Raw genomic sequence first — 25,151 nt, 5'->3', positions numbered from 1 at the left:
ATTGTGTACAAAATTGAGTATATAATTCTATTCTATTTCACTGATGGTGATCCCCAACTCTTGTTCCCAGGTATTCTTAGGTAGTAAATTTGTTTTAAAGTACAAACAAACAAAACATAAATAAAACAAAACATTTGGGCAAAAAAAATTGCTACTCAACATTAACCACAGAGTCATCTCGATTGTTTTTCTGCAACTGTTTTCGGATGTGTGGCTTTGTCGAAAATGCAAGTATGCCACAGGCTGCCAATTATAAGCATGTTTTCTTGAGGGAACATGTGAAGATAAAGGCGAACCAGATGCCATCCATTAGTGTGACGCTGAAGGGGGGCTTTTCTGGGAGGCAGAAGTTATTGGCCAATAACTTCCAGACCAGGGGTTACAGAGAGATCAAAAAAGCCGATTTCTTCTGCCCTCCCTGACTAGCTGCTAATAACATCTCTCACAGTATCCAGATGGACAGATGAAAACACTGCCCTCCACTCTTAGAAAGCAACAAATGAGGCTTATCTGAGATATGTGGAGCCACTGAATAATGCCACTTTGAAGGATTCTGAGAACTTGTTTTTGTGTGTGCTTATACTTATATATAGTATATTTCTGCTTTTTTATTACAGTATTTTGTGTACTGAATGTACTAAAACATGGAATTATATATATATATATATATATATATATATATATATATATATATATATATATATATATATATATATATATATATATATATATATATATATAAAATGGTATAAGAAAAAATTGACATTTTAAAAACCAAATGGGTGTATAAATTAAAAAAAAACTTAAAATGTTAAATATATTTTAAAGTAATAATAATAATAATGATAATAATGATAATGATAAAAATAAAAAATATAAATAAATAAATAACCAGACAAACAAACAAACAAACAAACAAACAAACAAACAAACAAACAAACAAACAAACAAATAAATAAAAAAGTAAAATAAAAAACATTTCTTTTTTTAACACTTTATTTGCAGGTTTATTGTAGTGAGGTATAAATTAACACAATAATAATAATAATAATAATAATAATAATAATAATAATAATAATAATAATAATAATAATAATATTAATAATAAAAATTAAATAAATAATATATATATATATATATATATATATATATATATATATATATATATATATATATATATATATATATTTATTTATTTATTTATATTCATTTTTCAAAAAAAATCTACAAAATTTTTTACATTGGTGCATTCTGGTCTTCTCTGTTTAGTCATCGTCTGTGTAAATGTACATACAGTCAGTCTGCAGGTATGCAGTGGTTAAAATCAAACCAATAATAACACATCTGCTGTCTAGAAAACCACAACTGAACTGATCACCACTGTGTCACTCACTCCTGGTTCGACTGAACTGCTTTTAAATCACCAAAATTATTCCATATGACAAAAGCACATCTGCAGAAGTGAATATAGCAAATGCTAAACTCATCATTACACAATAATGTCAGACCTCTGCAGGGGAGGATGAAACATGCTGAGTCAGATATTATTAATGTTAGGTCAGATTGTAAATGATTTTAGTAAGTTTAAAAGACAGATTAATGGTTACTCTTTAAATCATAGAGGTCAATGGAGGAGTTTAGTCACAGGAGACGGCATGAGCAGTGACAATAATTAAAACTGACTATATGGAACTAATACAATTTTTTATTATTTTATTTTTTTAGCTTTTTGTTTTTTTTACAAATTGACTAAACCCACTAAATGAACCCATTGGAAAAAAAAACATTTCAATGATCACATGCATGAGAAAAGTTATCTCTAAACATTTTTTATATTAATGTTAAGTGGTTTTCATTAATCTAATGCTCATATCTTTAAAGGGCACCTATGGTGAAAAATCTACATACCTATGGACAGACGTGTGTATATATAGTGTATAGACCGTCATATTGGGGTGATATAAACACACCCAGTTCTTTTTTTCCCAAAAAAACATAAAAACGGTGAACCAATTGGAGCGGTTTTCAGATCGACCGCAACTTGATGTAGGAGTGCGGTCTCCCGCCCACCCAATTGATTGACAGCTGAGCGCATTAACATGTCCCGGTAGTCACGTGTATAATCATGTCAACAAGACCAGACGTGCGCAAAGCAACAAATAATAAAAGCTCTGTTCAATGCAACTGCACAACAAATACTCGTTGGTAAATTTTTTACTGTAGTATTTTTCATAAACGCTACGTGAGATCTTCTTCCTTTAAGTCTGTATGTTGTCTGACGCAGCCGAGGGAGGAGATTAAGGCACGCAGAAAGGCACGTAGAAAAGGTAGACGGGGAGGACTCTCCTTAAAGGTGCAGTAAGACAAAACATTGTATATATACAATACAATGCTTATGTTAAATAAAATATATATACATATATATACATACATATACACACACACACACACACACACACACACACACACACACACACATATATATATATATATATATATATATATATATATATATATATATATATATATATATATACATATATATATATATATATATATATATATATATATATATATATATATATATATATATATATATATATATATATATGTGTGTGTGTGTACTAATTTGCTGCTTTTTAATATTTGGAAATGGAGGAATAAATAATGCATAATTTTCTTGAATCTGTGAACACACACACACACACACACATATATATGTATATATGTATATATGTATGTATATATATATATATATATATATATATATATATATATATATATATATATATATATATATATATATATATATAAATATATATATATATATATAAATATATATATATATATATATATATATACATATATACATACATACATACATACATACATATATGTATATATATACATACATATATATATATATACACACATATATATATATATATATATATATATATATATATGTATATATATATATATTTATATATATATATATATATATATATATATATGTATGTATATATATACATATATGTATGTATGTATTAGTACATACTATATACATAGTATGTATAAATTAGTAGTTTATTGATCTAAAACTCTTAGTTAATTGTTTGTTAATACAGTGAATTATACATAAAAATAAATTGTCTCTAAGCATTTTTATAGATTTGTGAATGAATGGCCTGATTTCGGCAGTACCTCGTCTGGACTGGAGGCCTGGTAAACCCTGCACGTGTCCTCATAGTGTTGTTCGGCCTCAGCCTGATCCGTCACGCCGTTGGCCTCGTATACCGGAGTGACGTTGTGCACCAGAGCGATGGCCTTCACTGCCTCGTGAACGCGACTGCTGATGGTCTTCCTCACTTTAGTGGCGCCTGGTGCTCGAGACGCCTGCAGGTCCTGAGGAGGCTGTGAGAATCAAACATGAGTGACTGTGCTGTTCCAGGTCTTTGAATATAATGCAAAGATGACAGAATTTATTTATAAAGAGTCATCCTCATTACTTTGACTCTATAACCAAAACAAAAAACCAGCACTTTTGACATAATGATTAAACCTCCACATTCTGTGATTGCTAATAAAGCGAGCCTCTTGCTAATATCCTGAAAAAGGACTCATAAACGCTCCCAGATGTGTTTCATATATGAACAATTACCTTTAACGCTGAGCTACTATTTATAGCATGCACATTTCCGAGGGCTAATGGCGGTGTGTAAGTTCGTATATAAGCTATAACTGGTACTAGTAACCCGGTTTCCTGACTCGATGACCTCTGGTGTCAAATGGACAAAACATCAGCCAGAGGTGAAAGAGACTCCTTTTACAAGGACTTCTGGACAAAAAAGCTGAACAATTGTGCTTTTGTGATTGGATTTTCTAAACAGGCTGGTTATACAGTGAAGGGTAACATACTAAATTGACATATTTACAAGGTGGGTGGTATGATTAATATTGTATATTGTGAATAACTCTTTGTCAGTTGTACATTTATATGTTTGGCAAATGTTTTTATGATAAAATATTAGCATTAAAAAAGTGTAGTAAAATTCACTGTTTTAGAGTAAACCCCAAAATGCAAAACTATTAGGTGCTTTTTAAACCAACTATATATAACTATATCTATATATAGTCAGTGAAACATTTTCAGTGTTTATTAAACTCATTTGCTCATTGTCTGTTTTCTTTTGAAGTCTTTAAATTTGATATTACGCCTTGTAGGACAAATATTTAATTTAATTTATGGGTCCTATAATCCAATAATTATAATTTAATAATTTATATAAAGCATAACATTTAATAAATATTAACATATTAATTAGATAAAATTAACATCTGCTCTGGACAATATACTTAGACCAGCCTTGATTGATATCATATATTGTGAATAACTCAGTCAGTTGTGCATTTAAATGTTTGGCAAAAGTTTTTATGATAAAATATTAGCCTTATAAAATGTAGTAAAATTCACTGTTTAGGAATCAAACCTTGACGGCCTCGTTGCTGCTTGTGGGATTAAATTTAAGATTCAAATGAATTGTTTATCAACAGATTTGTAAAATCCTGTGAAATTCAATGACAAGCTCTAAATTACTCAAATGAAAATAAATTAGAACTAAAAAAATAACTTTAACTATTTAACTTCAAAGTATTTATGATGAAATCATTATAAAAATGCGGTAGGACATAAATACTAGGGGTGTGAAAAAAACAAAGCCCAAAATGCAAAACTATTTAGGTGCTTTTTTTTCTAACTTGTAATGATCATTATTTTACTTCTGTTTTAATGAATTATGTGCCGTCAAAGACACACACAAACACTGCGAAATATTTTGCTAATAGATTTTTAATCAACTGAAAAAAAGAAAAAAAAAAAAAAATCACAAAATTCACCTTTATTCAATTCACCTTTATTTGTATAGCGCTTTTACAATGTAGACTGTAGCCCCTTTCACACATACAGACCTTTCCGGAAAATTGGCGGTCCTTTTTGAAAATACCGGTAAATTCATTCTGGCTATTTTCTGGAAAGAGAAGTTGTAAGATTACCGGCAATTTGCCGGAATGCTGCGCTGTGTGAATACAGAAGGAAGATTGCCGTAATAAGCGCGTGCACGTCTAGAACGTGTTGACGTGAGACGTCTGCTTTAGCCAATCACAACAGTCAGACGCATTTACGTCTGCGCGGTTTGTGAGAATAAAAGTCTTTGAATATTTTTCCAGACACATTTAGCTGCTAGAAGTTAGTCAGATCACGTTTATATGTTCTTCTTAATGCCAACTGTGTAAATAATCATCGATGAGATGCTTATGATAAGCCGTTGTTCATTTACCTTCAAGCTTTGCATGTGCTTGTGAAACAGCCTGTGAGCGCCTGCACACGCACATATTATGAACATCTCGACATGCGAAAGTGATCCTGAGAAAGTTGTTCACAATATTGATCATCCACAGAGTTTGTAATTTAGTCAAATGTTTACAAATACAAGCGCAGCCGTTTAAAGCTCATTTGTGGTGAATGATGTCAGAATTTACCGGTATTTTGGAATGGATGTGTGAATGCTCTTTTCCGGAAAATTTCCGTAACGTCCTCGTGAACAGCATTTTTTTGAATATACCGGTAAAGTCGTTTCGGAAATTTTCCAGATATTTACCGGTATCACTGTGTGAAAGGGGCTTGTGTCAAAGCAGCTTCAATTAGAAGATCATAGTAAATTGAAACAGTGTAGTTCAGTTTTCAGTGTTTAAGTTCAGTTCAGTTTAGCTCAGTTCAGTGTGGTTAAATAGTCACTACTGAAAGTCCAAAATGCAAAACAATTTAGGTGCTTTTTAAAAAAAAAAAAATGGCAATGAATGGTATTTTATTTCTATTTTAGTCTTCTATTTAATCGTATATTCTACTTCTAAGGACAGGCAAACACTACAAAATACTGACCTTACATGAGAAATCTAACTCCTTTCCACAAATTGAGCTTAAAAAAAAAAGATTCTAATTTTTGCTACTGGTAATGATGATGTGACGAGTGTAGAGGAGTTATTGTATGTGTGTGTGTGTGCGCTTATAGATTTGTGTATCAGTGGTACATTACTGACTCAGTAATTAGACTCAGTCTTGTTACAGAATGCGGCTAAAAGTCCTTCACGATATTAATAGTTTGATATAGGTCTGTACATGTCTGTACTGCACTTCAATAATGAGACTAAAATACCAATAGTCCACATGTCTTAATTCCGTTTGCGTTTATGACGATTATGATTTTCAGCATATCTAAAGTGCAATTCCATCACATGGTTATGAAGCATGGTTAATGTGTGTGTATGGCAGAATTTGTAGCCTCTGTTGGACACGGCAGCCGCTGAACTCTGGTGAAAAAAGAATGGTTACATCAACCTCACCCACCCAACCGAGTGACACACGCAACTTCGAGGCCACGGTGGGTTGGGTTTTCAGGTGTGTGCAAAGCACCTGATTTGCAGTTCAAATCCAATCACATCATAACATCACAACTCACAAGACAACTTTTCACCTTGACAAGAAACCTTGTCGCGATTTAATCTTGCAAGATCTTATCATATGCAATCTTGTCACATCCCTAATAAATACATAGAAAAAAATCTATCTTTTTTGCTGCCAAAATATGTTTTTAAGAATAAAATATAATGAGTAAGGACAAAAAAAGATATAAAATAAAATACAAATATTAGGTCAAAAGTTTAAATAAAATATATATATATTGTACTGCCAACTATCTAAAAAAAGATTAACTGTAAAATTACTACAATAAAATTTAATAAGGATTATTTTTTTAATCACATTAACTCACAAAATATGTATGATTAATTTTATGATTTTTCATTATAAAGATGCTGCAAGACATAAATACATAGAAATAACTACTTTTTTGCAGCCAAAATATGAATAAAATATAATAAAAGGTTGTAAGACAAAAAATTAAATAAAGTCAAATAAAATAAAATTAAATCTAAAAAATAAAGATAAAGCTCTAAAATTTGTAAAAAAAAAAAAAAAATTAGGATTAATATTTTAATTAAATTAAATTATAACAACATTAAGCCATAAATACAAAGAAAAACCAGACAAAAAATAAAAATAAACAAATAAATAAATAGATATAATAAATATTGGGCAAAAAGACTGAGCAAAAAATAATAATAAAAATGAAATAAAAGCCAACAATCTAAAAAAAAGGAAAGATGGACTCTAAAATATTAAATAAAAATAAATTTAAACAAAAAAAAAAATATTACATCAACTCGCATATAAAAACAGGGAATTCTGGGAATACCTGAGTGTAAGCACTGAACACGTGACTCTGCACTTCATCCATCGAGTCCATCCCATAAGCCACTGTTCCCAGATGAAGACGTCTGAACACCATCTCATTCTGAGTCAGAGTCCCTGCCAGAAACAGCAATGTTAGAGGTGGACGAGGCCAAACAAACACATCTGCTTATACAGTTGCAGCTAAAGCATGACATTTTAACAGATGTTTTAGTAACCTGCACTGATGCTATTATTAACTAAAACTGAAATCCATTAACATTTAAAATCTGATATATATGATGGCTACTAAATCTAAAAACATAATTATAGTTAAACATAAAATAAAGGCCGACACGGTGGCTCAGTGGTTAGGACTGTCGCCTCACAGCAACAAGGTCATTGGTTCAAGTCCCGGCTGGGTCAGTTGGCGTTTCTGTGTGGAGTTTGCATGTTCTCCCCGTGTTTGAGTGGGTTTCCTCCAGGTGCTCCGGTTTTCCAAAAACAAGCGCTTCAGGTTAATTGGGTAAACTAAATTGTCCATTGTGTATGTGTGTGAATGAGAGTGTATGGGTGTTTCCTAGAGAACCTCGAGGCGGATGGGCTACAGCAGCAGAAGACCACACCGGGTGCCGCTTCTGTCAGCTAAGAACAGGAAACTGAGACTACAATTGGCACAGTCTCACTAAAATCGGAAAACAGAAGATTGGAAAAATGTTGCCTGGTCTGATGAGTCTCGATTTCTGCTGTGAATTTCGGATGGTAGGGTCAGAATTTGCCATCAACAACATGAAAGCATGGATCCATCCTGCCTTGAATTAACAGTTCAGACTGGTAGTGGTGGTGTAATGGTGTGGGGGATATTTTCTTGGCACACTTTAGGCCCATTAGTACCACTTTAGCATCATGTCAATGCCACAGCCTACGGGAGTATTGTTGTTGACCATGTTTATCCCTTTATGACCACAGTGTACCCATCTTCTGATGGCTACTTCCAGTAGGATAACGCGCATTTCATTCCATGGACCGAACAAAAAAGCTAGCCGGCCAGTGTAAAAAAGGGCGGAATTCCGGGAGTTTTCCAGGACACAGAACAATATGGGAGAAGGGCGGGAGATGGGTCTGAAATACGGGAGACTCCCGGGAAAAACGGGAGTGTAGGCAGGTATGCTGTGTGTGTGTGTACACATTCTGTAATTTTGAATTCTGCATTTATATATATACACACACACACACACACACACGTATATATACACACATACATACATATACATATATACATATACACACACACACACACGTATATATACACACATATATACATATACATCTATACATATACACACACACACACACACACACACACACACACACACACATACATATATATATATATAAATATATAAATATATATATAAATATATATATATATATATATATATATATATATATATATATATACACATATATATATTTATATATATATAACTATTTTTTTTCTATTAATACTTTTAACAGTATGATTAGTAATAGTATTAATAGTAATAATATTCATTCATTCATTTTCTTTTCGGCTTAGTCCCTTTATTAATTTGGGGTGGCCACAGCGGAATGAACCGCCAACTTATCCAGCATATGTTTTACGCAGTGGATGCCCTTTCATCCGCAAACCATCACTGTGAAAAGTTATAGCATCAATAAGAAATATTATTTTTCCTATTGAGTTTTAGATACTTGAAATAAACCTATTTGCAAACTCTTGAATTTAACTATTCTATTAGTTTGACTTTCCTAGACAACATTAATCATTTTAATCTTGCCTAACCTAATATACTAAAGCAACTTTAAAAAGCCAAGTGAATAAAAGCTTTACAGATGTGCAAAAAAACTACAAAAATGCTTAAAATAAAATGATTACAGTAAAGTTCAATCTATTACCATCAAATTTCAGACAAAACCAAACACCGTCAGCCCCTAACAGCCTCCCTGATGGACATGCACTTCCTGCAGGCTCAAACTAAACAGTATGAACAACTAATGGCTCGTTAATGACAAAAGAGCCTCAGGTTTGTTTCCTGACACCTCATGCTCTAAAACACAACCTGCCGGTAGTATTTCAGTCAGGCGTCGCTGCTCGACCCTTACATTACGATGACCTTTGACCCTTTTTATTCACTGCCTCCGTCAAGCTACAGCCGGTCATTTTTACAGGCGTTCGAACGCATAAATTTGCTCTGTACGGTAGGCGTGCGAGGATGGGAACCGTCAGCTCATCTCTGATTTAAAGCTGTAATAAGTGGCATGTCTTGGTTGTCGGCACACAGACTGTATGTGAGCTACTGGAGGAAACTATTAAAAAACACTTCAACGCTATCGGCTCTCAAACACGCAGGCTTATTTTTGCTTTGGTTCATTCAGAAAAAGCACTGTGGCATTAGGGAGCGTAAATTTAAGCTGTCAGAGCCACAGCTTGTGTATTGTCTTTTCTCCTGTCGCATATAATAGCTTCATTCTTGTAATCCAGTTTCACTTATATGAAGAGATTTGGACTTTTTAGGAGGTTGTTGTGAAAGCATCTGTTGTTTTGTGGTTGTTGCTAGAAGGGATACAGGTAGGGTTGAGTATTGTTTCGATACTGGTGCTAAATCAATGCTTTTAAAATTGTACTGGTGCCTTAACCGATACTTTTGTGTCACAAAATTATGATGGATGACTTTAGGAAAAACTTTTATTGTACAAAAAAATATTTTAATCATTTTAATTGAACAGTAAAAAAAGTTTAAAGTAAACATTAATTCATATTTTATATATTTGAATTGAAAAGCATTAATATATTTCTTATATATTTCTTATATATATTTCTTTTGAAAATTTGCATTATGCAACTAACATTACAACTTAAGCTAACTACAAAACTACTAACCGGTCATCGAAATCAGGGAACACCTTTTCTAGGGTTAGGACTTGTGACAACATTTACATGGACATCAGTAATTGAATGATTTGCCTTAAGTTGAAGAAGACAATAATACGATTTAGGTTTTTACATGAGTTGCTTTTTGAATGTTCCTTTCATGATTCTGTTTTACATGTTATAGCACACCACGCTATCCATGCATCCTCCAGTTTCATGTAATTTCAGGTGTTTAATTTTTTATTTTTTTATTTAGTTTGTTTGCATTATTTATAGAGCACATTTAAAAACAACAGATTTTGACCAAAGTGCTTTACAAAAAGACCAGCATACAAAATCTATACTTTTTAAATACAGTTGAAGTCTTTATTTTTATTTAGAATTATTAGCTCCCCTTTGGAGTTTTTTTTTTCTTTTTAAAATGTTTCCCAAATGATGTTTAGCAGAGCAAGGAAATTTTTTACAGTATATCTGATAATATTTTTTCTTCTAAAGAAAGTCTTATTTGTTTAATTTTGTCTAGAATAAAAGCTATTTATTTTGTCTAGAAAAAACGTTTTTAATTTTTAAAAAAACATTTTAAGGACAAATTATTAGCCCCTTTAAGCTATATATTTCTTCGATAGTCTACAGAACAAACCATTTTTATACAATACCTTGCCTAATTACCCTTACCTGCCTGATTAACCTAATTAGCCTAGTTAAGCCATTAAATGTCACTTTAAGCTGTATAGAAGTATCTTGAAAAATATCTAGTCCAATATTATGTACTGTCATCATAGCAAAAATAAAATAAATCAGTTATTAGAGATGAGTTATTAAAACTATTATGTTAAGAATGTGTTGAAAAAATCTTCTCCGTAAACAGAAATTAAAGAAAAAAATAAATAGGGGGGCAAATAATTGTGACTTCAACTGTATGAGCAATTCCAGCATTATGGATGTGACATTTGCTGTAAAATCTCAAAAAATAAATTGACAGAGGAAGTATATGTTAACATAATATTGAAACATCCGTTTATTTTTTTCAAAATAATTAACAACAGAGTTGTGGGAGCAGAAAAATATCAATCTGTAACCATTTTTTATATTTTAAGTGAGGAAAAACAACCATGCGTTATGGATGTGATGAAAAAAGTTAGAGAGTTTACAGTGTACAAACTACTTTGTAGAAATTCTGTGAATTTAACTGCACAAGCCAAAAGAAATAATTCTAATTCAAAGGATAAGAGCTGGCTCACTATAGAACAAACATGAGTGATTTTATTTTATTTAGCATTTTTGCATTTATAAGGAAAGTTCATTATTATGGATGTGACATCTCTGTGTTATGGATGTGAAATTGCCACTTGTGCGACTTCAAATATCAAATATAATTGTTTGAAAACATTGGCTGAGACATTTTTGAGTATTTAAAGTAAAATACAAGCCTAAACAAATAAAAAAAACACAGAAATGGTTTCGATATTTTGGCGAAAACAACATTTTTTACATGGGAAGGTTGACATTTGCTCATATATATATATAAGCTCTGTCACCTCTTGATTTTAACTGTGATTTGGGAACAACTAGCTGAAACTGGTTTTCTGACCTGATTGGCCTCAATAAAGTATGTCAGTAAAAAAGCTCACCGATGTAAGTAGGTGCCAGACCATTGAAACCTTTAAAAACAAATAGCAATAACTTATACTGAATCCTAAATTGGACTGGGAGCCAGTGAAGGGGTGATGAAACTGGTGAGATACTAGAAATGTATTATTTTCTTTTTTCTTTAACTGCAGTTTCACTTTCATTTATCCACATATTGTTTATGCCCCGTGACAAACTGAGGTGTTGGATGAGAATATGAAGTAAAGACTGGTGGAAGAGTGTTGTTTTAATGGAATTAAAACATGCCGAACGGAAAGAAAAAACCTCCGCATTTTGTGATGCGGGTGTCTGTGGTCCTTTAAGTTCATCAAAAATCTCTGTTTACATGTTAGTCTAGACTCTTAATCAGATTATTGTCTTAATCATATTAAAATCGTAGTATTGGTGTCCATGTAAACGCACTAAGTAAAAGTGCCAGATGATGTGCATTCCTCTGTCTTTAAGTTGATTTCATGCGCATTAGAGTTGGTGTGACACAACGCGCACCAATGTGTGCCTTTGATGTACTCCTTGATGCTTCTTACTTCCTTGTCTCAGCACCAGTGACAACAAAATTCATATGCTAATTCAGTCCAGTGCATAACGGTTAGATAGGGTTTCGGTACCCAACCCTAGATACTGCTACAGCCGAAAGTTAACGAGAAATATTTTGTGTTATTTATTAAATTATGCAGTAATTGTATTTCATTAATGTCTACCCCTACCTTAAACCCAACCCTCACAGTAATGTAAAACAGTAATTATACCGATATTAATTATTGTTGCACAGTGTCACAAAAACGATGCTACACTGATGTGAGTATCTGCAGATGTATCCCTTCTAGACTTTACACTGCTTTGTTGTTGCTAAGATAGTTGCTTAGGAGTTGCTAGGTAGTTACATCACATTACTAAACAATGACATTCATACTGAGCTGAACTGAATCTTAAGTGAACTAAGCCTAACTAAGATTCATTAGCTAAATCACTCAAAAATCATTCTAAAACTGTTAAGAAAAATTATTATCCTGCTATTAAAAATTATTAAAAGTTTTCATTTTCAATGTTTTATCCTGAACATTTATATGCCGGGTTATACAAATGTAGGCTAAGTGCATCAAGAATCCTACTAAAATCTCTGTCAGCTTTAGCTGCTATCAACACAGATGCAGATTTTGTGTTCAGAGTTGAATTCAATCATACCGGTTTTGTCCGTGAGCAGATAAGAGATGCGGCCCAGCTGCTCTGGTATAGTACTAGCTCGAACCACCGTCCCGGGGATTTTAGAGTCTTTCTTTATCATCCAACTGAACACCATTTTGCCCATGTCCAAATTCACACGCAGACTGGAAAAGAAAAAAAAAATTGTTAAAGTAAGTTTTGCTGTATCTTTTAGTTGATTTATTCTTGCTTTTTTTAATTTACATGCTCTCATAATCTTTAAAGGTCCTGTGCAGTCTTTTGAAATGTGCATTTTTTTTATTTGATGTTTGATATAATCTCAACTAAACAAAATAATAATAGAGGGTGGGGCATACAGTAGCCCCTCCCCTTTAAAAAAAAACGGCCAATAGCGTTTTGTAGCATTCTGCCAGTGAAATATGGAAGCATACGAGTAGCATAATTCAATTCAAAATGTAATATGCAAAATGGCAATGCAATATGTTAAATGGCAATGAATTTCTGTATTTGAATTTGCATTTTCCAAGACATATGAGCAATGTTTGGTGCAGAATGAAAATGAAAATTAAATTACATTGTTTGCATTTCTCATTTCAAACACTGTTTTAATATGTAAATTGTATCCACATTTTAAAGCTTTATAAGTAGCTAAATTAAATTGAAAATGCTATACACAAACTGAATTTGATGTGAATAAAGCAAAAGCAGAAACTGTAGCAAAATGATCATTTAAATGTTATTTGTCCTAAATGCATTTACACTCGCGTCTAGGAAATGCAGGATTACATTTTCAGCATAACAGCATGGGATGTGTGTAGCAAAATTAATTTTGAAATTTAATACACAAAACGATAATGCAGTATGTAAATGGCAGTGTATTTCTGTATTTCAGTTAGCATTTTCCAAGACATATGTGCAATGTTTGCTGCAGAATGAAAATGAAAATGAAAAAAAACATAATGCATTTTCATTTAACACATCGCGACGAATGAAAGCCGATTTGAAATTGAAAATGCATTCTGGCCTGGCCACGCCCACAGACGGCCACCGTTGCTGCAAGGCAGGTTTTAGGGTATGTCGTCACAGCTGCAGCGAGGACTATTTGGGACATTTGGCATCATAAACATGGCGAAGTCTGTTCCTCAGCGGCTTCGTGAAGCTGCACGAGCATTCGAGCGTGAACTGGGAAATACTTTAGAAAAGAAATCACCTCCTAGCTCAGTAAACTTAGCCTTAGGTTTGATATTCGCGCATGCAGTTTTAGGGATCATCTGCAAATTACATCAACAGAACCAAAACGCACAGTAACGCAAAGCAGAAAAAAATTCAGGAGATTCCAATAAATGGTTAGATTTAATACAGGTAGCAAAGCTACTATACCTCTAACTATATGGTACATACAATGCAAAAATGGGCAATAGCTCTTGTCATAAGCATACAGTACACATCAGCTAAAGCCCCTTTAGGTTCTGTCGATGTAATTTGCAGATGATCCCTAAAACTGCGTGCGCGAATATCACACCTTAAGCCAGGTTTACTGAGCTAGGAGGTGATTGGCTTTCTAAAGTATTTCCCAGTTCACGTTTGAGGGCTCGTGCAGCTTCACGAAGCCGCTGAGGAACAGACTTCGCCATGTTTATGATGCCAAATGTCCCAAATAGTCCTCGCTGCAGCTGTGACGACATACCCTAAAACCTGCCTTGCAGCAACGGTGGCCGTCTGTGGGCGTGGCCAGGCCAGAATGCATTTTCAATTTCAAATCGGCTTTCACTCGTCGCGATGTGTTAAATGAAAATGCATTATGTTTTTTTTCATTTTCATTTTCATTCTGCAGCAAACATTGCACATATGTCTTGGAAAATGCTAACTGAAATACAGAAATACACTGCCATTTACATACTGCATTATCGTTTTGTGTATTAAATTTCAAAATTAATTTTGCTACACACATCCCATGCTGTTATGCTGAAAATGTAATCCTGCATTTCCTAGACGCGAGTGTAAATGCATTTAGGACAAATAACATTTAAATGATCATTTTGCTACAGTTTCTGCTTTTACTTTATTCACATCAAATTCAGTTTGTGTATAGCATTTTCAATTTAATTTAGCTACTTATAAAGCTTTAAAATGTGGATACAATTTACATATTAAAACAGTGTTTGAAATGAGAAATGCAAACAATGTAATTTAATTTTCATTTTCATTCTGCACCAAACATTGCTCAAATGTCTTGGAAAATGCAAATTCAAATACAGAAATACATTGCCATTTAACATATTGCATTGCCATTTTACATATTACATTTTGAATTGAATTATGCTACTCATATGCTTCCATAGTGAAAGTGGTTAAGCTTAAGCACATCACATGTGAAGCGCCATGAAGGGGGCGGGGCTTGTGTTTGGAGATAGCATTCCAAATGCACTTATAATATCTTCAGTGGGTTTAGATTTTACAGACAAATCAGAAGGATATCCAACCTGATGGGGACGATGTTGGAGAAAAGTAGAAGGAAGCGGAAGATCTGGAGATACCAGCGTCCAGCGAAATGCTGCAGAGCCACCATGACCAGAGACACCACGACCAGAGCTCCGAACAGGATCTTAGTCAGGCAGTTCACCTCCAGGTCAAACAGGCCGATCTGCAACAGCGCATCATCACATACTGTCTCCAAATACTGTCTTTCATATTGATAAAAAAATTTTTTCTATATATATATATATTTTTTTTTGCCCAAAAATGTTTAAATGTAATGCCTTATCTGAAATATTTTGACTTTAGAATACTGCCATTTTTACCTTATGCCTTGGGTTGGAAGTGTTCATTACACTCCGCAGCTCTTTACCAGTGTAAATCACCACCCCAACTACCGTGCCTTGAAGTAGAGAGCAAAACATTATTATATTATTATAAAACATTAAAAAACAAAAGCTTCTCTCAGAAAAAAGTGCCACTCTTATGGTTTTTCTGACATGAACGTTCATGTAGTGTGATATGTCCCAGTCTGTGGCTGTAAAAAGTATGCAAATATTCAAAAATCATTAGGTTTTGTCTCCCAAAAGGAAGTGATTGTGAAAAACATGAAACAAATAGTCCAAAACAGTCTTACTTGCTGCACAAACCTACATGCATTTGTAAAAATCTGCATAATGTCAGTCTTTGCTCTTGATTGGCTGTTTTAAACACTTTGACCCTCAAACATTGTAGTTCCAGCTAAAGCCTGGATGAGCTGACGTTTGTGTTGTCAATATACTGAATTGTTGCTGTTTTTAGTCCTGTAAAAGCAAAAAAACAAAAAGATTTAACTGCAAAAACAAAGATGAAGACTTAAATAGACTCCCAAAGATGATAGTTCACCCAAAAAATGGAAATTCTGTCATCATTTACCATATTTCAAACCTTTATGAGTTTCCTTCTTCTGTTAAACACAATAGAAGATATTTTGAAAAATGCTGACAAACAAATATAAAAGTAGTCAATAGTTACTGTTTTTTTCCCCAGCTTTCTTCAAAATATCTGCTTTTGTGTTTGAGAGAAGAAAGAAATTCATTAAGCCTTAACCCTTTAAGCTCAAATTAATATAGCAAAACAAATGTAGTACATGTTTACAAGTGCTTAGAATTGCAATTCAGATATCGTAATTGGCATTTGGTTTTGACCAATAACAAAAGACTGAACTGGATTTTATAAGAAAATTATATTACGGGTTTTATCTTATTCTATATAGATATATAAACCCAATGTAGGGGATCATTAACATACAAAATAGTGCAATTGGAGCACTTTAAATAAAACAATTGTGCAGATAATTCTTTGAGATTTGGCGCTCTATTTTAACGATCTAGGCGTAAAGTCTAAAGCGCATGGGGCAAAAGCAATAGCCACGGCGCATGTTCTAACTGGGTTGTGCTTATTCTCTTAATGAGTTATGGGTGTGTTTTGAGCATAACATGCATTAAACCTATCAGAGTCTCATCTCCCATTCCCTTTAAGAGTCAATTGTGTCGCGCCATGGCGCATGTTTCATTTCAGACTTTTTAAGAGTAAAAACTAGCGAGAAAACAGTTAAACATACCATCTGCAGTGTGAGGATAAAGAATGAGCCTCCTCCATTCGGCCTCTTTACTTTTTACTTTACTTTCATAGAGTAAAGCAGGTATTTCTAAAATCAGACACACCTGGGCTAGCTAATCAAGCTCTTACTAGGCTTTCTCTTTGCAGGTGTGTTGAGGCAAGTTGGAGCTAAAATCTGCAGGACAGCGACTCTCCAGGATCGAGTTTGGACACCCCCCTGGAGTAAGGAAACGGTGTTGTACGCAATCCACTGAAGACATCAATTACCTTACATGCTTAATTTTGTTTCTTGTGGTGATGCAAACATCCCCAAAACATGACAGGAGGACAAATCTAAACTTGTTTGTATTAAAACAAATATAAATATGCATATAATAAATAAAAGTAGAAATGAGAATAACATCATTCAAAAATTGTCATAATTAAATGGAAGAAAGCCCATTTAGGTAAAGAAGGCATGGAGGCTGTGGTTTTTATATTTATGTAGAAAATAATAACTTTTTGTATCATTTAATCCTTTAATTTTTTTTGTATGTAAAGATATGTGTGTATTGCTGTACATCCTGTGTGTATTAAGCAATGTGTAAGCCTTTGGACCCGCAGAGGCGCATAGCCGACGTGCTCTGCACTGGACTTTAGACATTTCAGTGTCTATTTCAGTTCCTCTAAATAGCAACGCTCCAACAATGCGCTCTAACACACTTTCTTTTTATACCAACATGCCCATCAGTCCACAAAGTGGCGCAAATAGTTTTGCTATTTAAAAAATGTGCAGCAAAACATGAAAATTACTGTTGCGCTGGTCTGAAAATAACATCAAATTGCACCATTCATGTCTTGTGCATTATTGTGCAGAGTGTATGAAAGGGGCCTTGGTCTTTGTATATTATAAACATAGATAAATGCATATGCATGTTTGTCTATTGCTATAAATAGACTATTAGACAATGTTTTGTGATGGTACCTTCTGCCTGTCATAAACAGCTGACTTTTAAAAGCATTTCATATTCTGCATTTAAAGTGGTTGTTTGTTGTAATTTTTTGTAGTAATTAGTTTTCTGTTCTACAAGCCGATAATTGCCTGATTTCTCGTAAAATTTGATTATAAATTAAATACTCTACCACTTAAAAGTATGAAATACTTGAGAATGTCATCTTAAATTATCACCGATTCCAACTATTTATCCTTAATTTAGTCTATGCACTATTTTTGTTGACGAAATAGAGTAAATATAACTTAAAATGATGACTTTTGTGTATTGATCCTTTGTTTTTTGCAAAGCAAGACATATACTCAATTATGGCAGCTCACAAATGTCAAAACAATGATAATATCATCAAAAACCTAAACATGATATTTTGATCTTTTACTCCACCTCACTTATATTTAGGTACATTTATGCTATTAATGTATATCAATCATTGCAGTGTGGAATTACCAAAACAGATTAAATATTACATTGAATTAAGTTATAAATATAAATATAAATTAAGTTAGTTTGTGGTTAATTTTTTATGTTTCAAACAATAATCAAATATACACCAGTTGTTCAACTGGGACTCAACTTTTTGGATTCAGGCCTGCAAATGATATATATGATTTATGATTGTCAAGATAAGTAAAGTTAATGGGTTAAATTAAATAAAAACATTGTACTCCGTTAAAAAATAGTGTAAATGTAAGGGTGCTTTCACACCTACGCTGCATCCGAAACCGCATACTTCCATACTATATAGTACGCTAAAATCAGTATGTGAGCCGAGTAGTATGTCCGAATTCATAGAATTCGAAAATCAGTATGCGAGAAGTACCCGGATGACTTACAACTTCCGGCGAGATTCTAGAGTGCGCATCCCATGCATGCTGTGCTATCCCATGATGCCCCGCAAGCGAATTCATGAATGGGAATAAAGCGACGCAATTGACGCAGGTAGGTCACGTGACCATGACAAAATGGCGGATGTAGTACGTCCGAATTCCATTCCTACTTTTCACATTCATACTATATAAAACGTATTTTTCTAACGGCCGAGTAGTACGTTTAAATTCAAATGCAGTACCTACTGAGTAGTAGGTGGTTTCAGACGCAGCCCTAGACTTTTGTTTCGGAAACGTCTCGTTTGCCCAGTTAGCGCGGTTCGTTTGGCGTATGTGAAACCAGCAATCACGCTCGGATTCACGCCAAATCAATCGGTCCAAGACCGTCTGAATGAGGTAGACTCGGCTCGATTGAAACGAACTCTGGAGCGTATCGATTTTAGTGAGAAAGCAAAACGATCCGAGCCCAGCTACATCACAGTGTATTATGGATATGTAATAGGCATATATGGCTATAAAAAGAGGGAATTATTATAAGTAGGGCGGGATGTCATTCCTACCGGTAAATGTGTGTTTCATGTTAAATACGAATGTAAAAGCATGCTGAACTATTAACGAGAGCTGTTTATCCAAGGGCTATGCATGAGAAAGTCTTACCTCTGATTTATATCTGGTGATGACGTCTGTTGGGCGTAACCATTCAAAATGAAAGCACAGCTTTCCGCTTATGATGTCTAATTGCTCATTGCCATAAATTAAAATAAGGACGCATGACAGCTGAGCAGGACTCTGCAAAATAAACCATGAAACTCTGACCAATGTGAGGAGAGTTTACTCACACATGACTTGTTTTAGCTCTTTTGGTCCGTTTAGAAACTTTGCCGTGTGAAAGCGAACGGCACCAAGAACAAAGTGCAACATTGTAACAATTTTAATCCCTGTTTCGGAACAACTGAATCTATTCACAGATGTGAAAGCACCCCAATGCTCTTTTATCTTTCAAAATAAATGTATTAATATGAATTCATATATACTGTGCTCAGCATAAATTTGAAAATGAATATTTTTATTAACTTGAATATAGCCAATACTTTTGGATGCAATTATACACATCAGTTTTAGCAAACAGTTATGTGCATTCAGATAAAAGTTTGGCCACCTAACATCTTTATTTATAAAAGGATAATACATTTAATTTCAAATGAGGTTTGGAAAAAATATATACAAAATTATTGTAAAACATATGCTGGATAAGTTGGCGGTTCATTCTGCTGTGGCGACCCCTGATTAATAAAGGGACTAAGCCGAAAAGAAAATGAATGACGGAATTATTCCCCAACATCTTTATCAGGGTGTACTTATTTTTGCACTGTGACCTTAAGTTATTCTGTTTGATTAGGTCCAGATTTCTCTTCAGTACTGACCAATCTAATGTACTGTATATGCACAAATATAATAATGTAAAGCATCCTAAATAAAATATGAATTAAAAAGAGAGATTTGTGAGAGGTGAACTTATTTATGCTGAGCACTGTAATTTAAAAAAACAAAAAGAAATCTGCTGGTTACCAGAGGCGATGACGGTGCTTGCCCAAAGTGTGTTCTCAATGCTCAGGCTTTCATTGACTGGAGGATCTCCATCTTCCTGTCAGATGCAAAACACAAACCCGAGCACGTTTTGTCAGTTCTTAAACACAAATCCATTGTAGGAGCCATTTGTTTACTTTATTTAAAGGTTTATGTTGTTAATCCTGATTCTTTCATTTTAGAGATATGCACCCCCTGCAGGCCAGAGGAAGCTTAAAAGCCTGGGTGTGGCCAACTGGAGAAGGGCCTGCTGGGAGCACATGTTCTTTAGACCTTTCCTTCAAGTATGTTAAGAGTCCAAATTTGTTTGACTTTTGCTTATTTGATATCAGTTTTGTGTTCAAATTAACTCTACAATAAACAGCAACATATTAAGACTTGTAGTTCCATGTACTATAACCAAGGTTGAGTCTAAACCCCTTAGCAGACCCAAGATGTGATTAATGTGGAATTTTGATTAAGGATAATCACAACAACCACTATAACAAAGCAATATGTGTATATGTACTCACTCTGGTGAAGGTGCCGATGAAGTTATGGATGTCAATGTTCGGCTCTTCAGCATAAACAAATGACCTGATCTGCAGCAGATCCTGAGAAAACATATTCAAAATTAGCTTAAGTTTGATATAGCATTCAAATTAAATGTGTGTGCATTTACCAATATAGTTTCTTAAACAATATGCATTTTTTAAAAGTAGAGTTACAGAAAATATTTTAAAGGTTTTTTTAATATCTTTATCAATACCATTTGCACATCAGCTTGTGAAATAGCTTTATAGTTTTTATACAAGATATCAAGTGATGTGTTTATAATATAATATAATATAATATAATATAATATAATATAATATAATATAATATAATATAATATAATATAATATATATTCAAGTATTATGTACTATACGGAACAAGTCAAAAGTGTGAAAACATGTTTAATAAGTAAGTCTCATACTAATATACTTTGCTTTGTTGTTTTAATGTATTATGGGTCTCCTAATCATTTATAATGATTTATAGTATAATCAATGATAAACCTTTTTGTCTTCATATTTTTGTAGAGATGTGAACATTTTTTACTTCCCAGGACTCATTTATTTTGAAATATAAATTTCCTAGCTGAAATAAAGAATATGATATAATATAATATAATATAATAACCTTTAAGATAACTGTTTACAGAACTGATGATAATTAAGAGTTTTTTTTGATCATCAAATTGGCATATACATAAATAAAGATTATAATTATATATAAAAATATATAAAAATATATTTTATATAATATATAAAAATAAAATTGTATATGAAAATAAAATTATACATAAAAAAAATATATATATATATATATATATAATTATTATTATTTTTATAATGATATGCCTATAAAATGACATAACAGATTGTCTGGTCATTTCATTAGTGCTGCAGTCATCACATCAGACTTTAAACTTTAAAACCCCCTAAAAAACAGTGAAAGTGGATAGAAATTACATGCATCCCCAAGCTGGGAGACTTCCTTACATAAAAGGAGAAGTGGATTGTCTGTCATTATCACAGTCCAAATCTCTACAATTCAAAATATTTAGAGATACCTTTTTAGACTGATCGTTATTACCTCTGTTTAGCATAAAAATGTTGCTCATGGGCAGTGATTCTGATGCTTTTGATAACATTTTATGATAAAAAAAAAGAGTCAACAAAAAGAGATCAGACAAAAATAAAATGATGAACTCAATGATTTGTTTGTCTTTTTCAAATATTTCCCAAATGATCTTTCTCAGAGCAAATCATTTTTCACAGTATTTCCTATAATATTTTTTTTTCTTCTAGAGAAAGTCTTATTTGTTTTATTTGGGCTAGAATAAAAGCAGTTTTTAATTTTGTAAACACCATTTTAAGGTCAATATTATTAGCACCCTCAAGCAAATATTTTTGATTGCCAACAGAACCAACCATTGTTAAATAATAACTTTCCTAATTAACCTAGTTAAGCTTTTAAATGCCACTTTAAGCTGAATACTAGTATCTTAAAAAATATCTAGTAAAATATTATGTACTGTCATCATGGCAAAGATAAAAAGAAATCAGCTATAGACTTCAAATGTATATCTTTTTGAATATGTTTTTATGTGTCATGCAACCATTTCTGTATGAAACTTACAGCAGCAGTGGGCAGTCTCTGTGTACAGGCCACAGGGAGGCGCAGTTTCCAATCGGTCTCTCCATCCAACTGATCAGTCCTCAGAAAACAGGAGCCTTTACGACAAAGAAGACAAATGTCTGATAACACACTAAATTCATGTAAGGGAAGACCAAAACACTATCTTTAAAAGATAATCACACGCCCCAAAAACAGTTTGTCATCATTTATTTGCCTTCCACTTGCCCCAAATATGTTTAAATTTCTTCAATTCACTTCAATTCAATTCAATTTAATTTAATTAAAATTAATTCAATTCATCTTTATTTCTATAGTGCTTTTTACAATGTAGATTGCGTCAAAGAAAAGAGAGTAAATATTTAGCATTCTAGCAATTTAGGGGAATAGTGTAAAGAGCTGATGTAGTTTAATATAAAACACAAAAGAAGACATTTTGAAGTATTTTCAACTTATATTGAAGTATTTTCGACTTATATTGACTTATATAAGAATGTGAATGTTTACCAGCAACCAAAATCACTTAAAATACCTTCTTTTTACTGTGTTTGAACAGGTTTGGAATCACTCCAGGGTGATAAAATGTTAATTTTTGGGTGAACTATTGAAAAAAAAACTATTGATTGGATATACTACGTGGTTGCAAACTTGATATGGGCTGAATTTAAATAAACAAATTAATTTGAACATCACTACATTTAATTTGTTTGTTTAAATTCAGGCCATATCAATTGTTTGCAACCACTTACTTTGAAAAAAAGAACTTAGTAAATGCAATGAAGTATTTTACTGTAATATATTTCTGGTGAACTCCAGAGGGCAGTGTGATGTAACATTTCTAACTGTGTCTTACCAACAAAAAAATGTTGCTCTTTCACTAAACAACTTATTTAGTAGCTTTACCCACCACATACTGTGCCTAAACTCATTACGAACCGTCTGAAATGTGAATCGCCACCCAAACTAAACTGCTAGTCATGTAAACAACTGGACTAAGCCTAAAGCTAACCTGCTGCTCTCCCAACCCCCAGTCATTTGAAGATATGTCCCTCTGCCATTCAACCCTGGACTCTTAATAATTGCCTAATGGTGTCCATCTGCAGGGCAGATAACAATGCTTCCCTTCCCGTAAAACTAACACATCAAGCCCTACTGGCAACTTCCACCCCCGAAAAGGAAATCTCAGCCAGGCGGAATTCCAGCACAATCAGTGGCCAAAAAAAGACTTTATCAGATACATTTAGACCAATTAGAGAAGCTACAAATTTAACCAGAAGTTAAAACCTAGCAATGTAAAACAATTCAGCAACCGTCTACAATACTTAATCAGTGACCAGAACATTTTAAATCAAAATTCATTGAAAATTAAATCAAAATGATAGGATCCACTTAGAACATTTAGGAATCTTTCCAGAAGTTAAAACTTAGCAATGTGAAACTATTTAGCATCCATCTACATAACCCAATCAGTGACTAAAATAAACAAATTAATAAATAAGACTTAAAATAGATCATTTTTACCAACTGTAAAAACAAATTTTCCCAAAAGTTAAAATTAGCAATGTAAAACTGTTTAACATCTGTCTACAAAACTCAATCTGTGACATTAAATAAATAAATAAATAAATAAATAAATAAATAAATAAAATGACAGGATCCGTTTAGAACAATTAAGGAAGGAAACCAATCTTCCCAGAAGTTAAAACTTAGCAATTTAAAACTATTTGGCATCCATCTAGAAAACTCAATCAGGGACTAAAATAAATAAATAAATAAATAAATAAATAAATAAATAAATAAATAAATAAATAAATGAATGAAAACATTTTTGCTGAACTGGGTAGAAACTAAATTTCCCAATAGTTAAACATTAGCAATGCAAAACTGATTAGCAACTGTCTACAATACTCAATAACTGACAATAAATAAATAAATAAATAAATAAATAAATAAGTTGGGTATAAATGAATTTAGACAGAAGTTAAACCTTAGCAATGTTAAACTGTCTAGCAACTGGAAACAATACTCAATCAGTGACAAAAACAAATGAATGAATGAATGGATCCACTTCGAACAATTAGGGAAGGAAACTAATATTCCAATCTAAAACTTGCAATGTAAAACTGTTTGGCATCTATCTAGAAAACTCAACCAGTGACTAAAATAATTAAATAAGTTAGATTAAAATCAGATCATTTTTGAGGAACTGGGTAGAAACTCAATTTCCCAGAAGTTAAACATTAGCAAATACAAAACTGCTATGTAATACCCAAATAGCGACAAAAACGCATGAATAAATGAATGAATAAATCAATAACGACTTAAATCAGATTAACTTAAATCCAACTGGGTTAGAAACTAAATTTTTCAGTAAGTTAAACCTTAGCTTTGTAAAACTACAATACCCAATCATTGACAAAAATGAAATAAATAAAATCCATTTAGAACAATTAGTTAAAAAAAAATAAATAAATTTAGCAACCATCTAGAAAGCTCA

The 25,151-nt window shown here is 32.8% G+C and overlaps 1 protein-coding gene across 2 annotated transcripts in view; it reads right to left on the bottom strand.

Moving 5' to 3' along the window:
• Nucleotides 1-25,151, bottom strand: part of atp9a (ATPase phospholipid transporting 9A) — a 110,738-nt gene that overhangs the window by 58,697 nt on the left and 26,890 nt on the right. For both annotated transcript variants that reach the window (XR_015523915.1, XM_087307664.1), the window contains exons 7-14: nt 22,658-22,752; nt 21,006-21,086; nt 20,476-20,551; nt 15,812-15,888; nt 15,494-15,654; nt 13,032-13,174; nt 7,311-7,423; nt 3,205-3,414 (exon numbers count right to left, since the gene is read on the bottom strand). Coding sequence is in view for 1 of the 2 variants with exons in the window: in XM_087307664.1 (XP_087163790.1) it covers nt 3,205-3,414; nt 7,311-7,423; nt 13,032-13,174; nt 15,494-15,654; nt 15,812-15,888; nt 20,476-20,551; nt 21,006-21,086; nt 22,658-22,752 (956 nt within the window). In the remaining variant the exon portion in view is untranslated. The remainder of the gene's footprint in view (nt 1-3,204; nt 3,415-7,310; nt 7,424-13,031; nt 13,175-15,493; nt 15,655-15,811; nt 15,889-20,475; nt 20,552-21,005; nt 21,087-22,657; nt 22,753-25,151) is intronic.

Source organism: Danio rerio, chromosome 23 (genome assembly GCF_052040795.2).
Source record: "Danio rerio strain M-AB ecotype USA chromosome 23, GRCz13ab, whole genome shotgun sequence".
Classification (NCBI taxonomy): domain Eukaryota; kingdom Metazoa; phylum Chordata; class Actinopteri; order Cypriniformes; family Danionidae; genus Danio; species Danio rerio.
The sequence above is the reverse complement of the archived record's forward strand: the minus strand, read 5'-3'. Positions and strand labels throughout refer to the sequence as shown.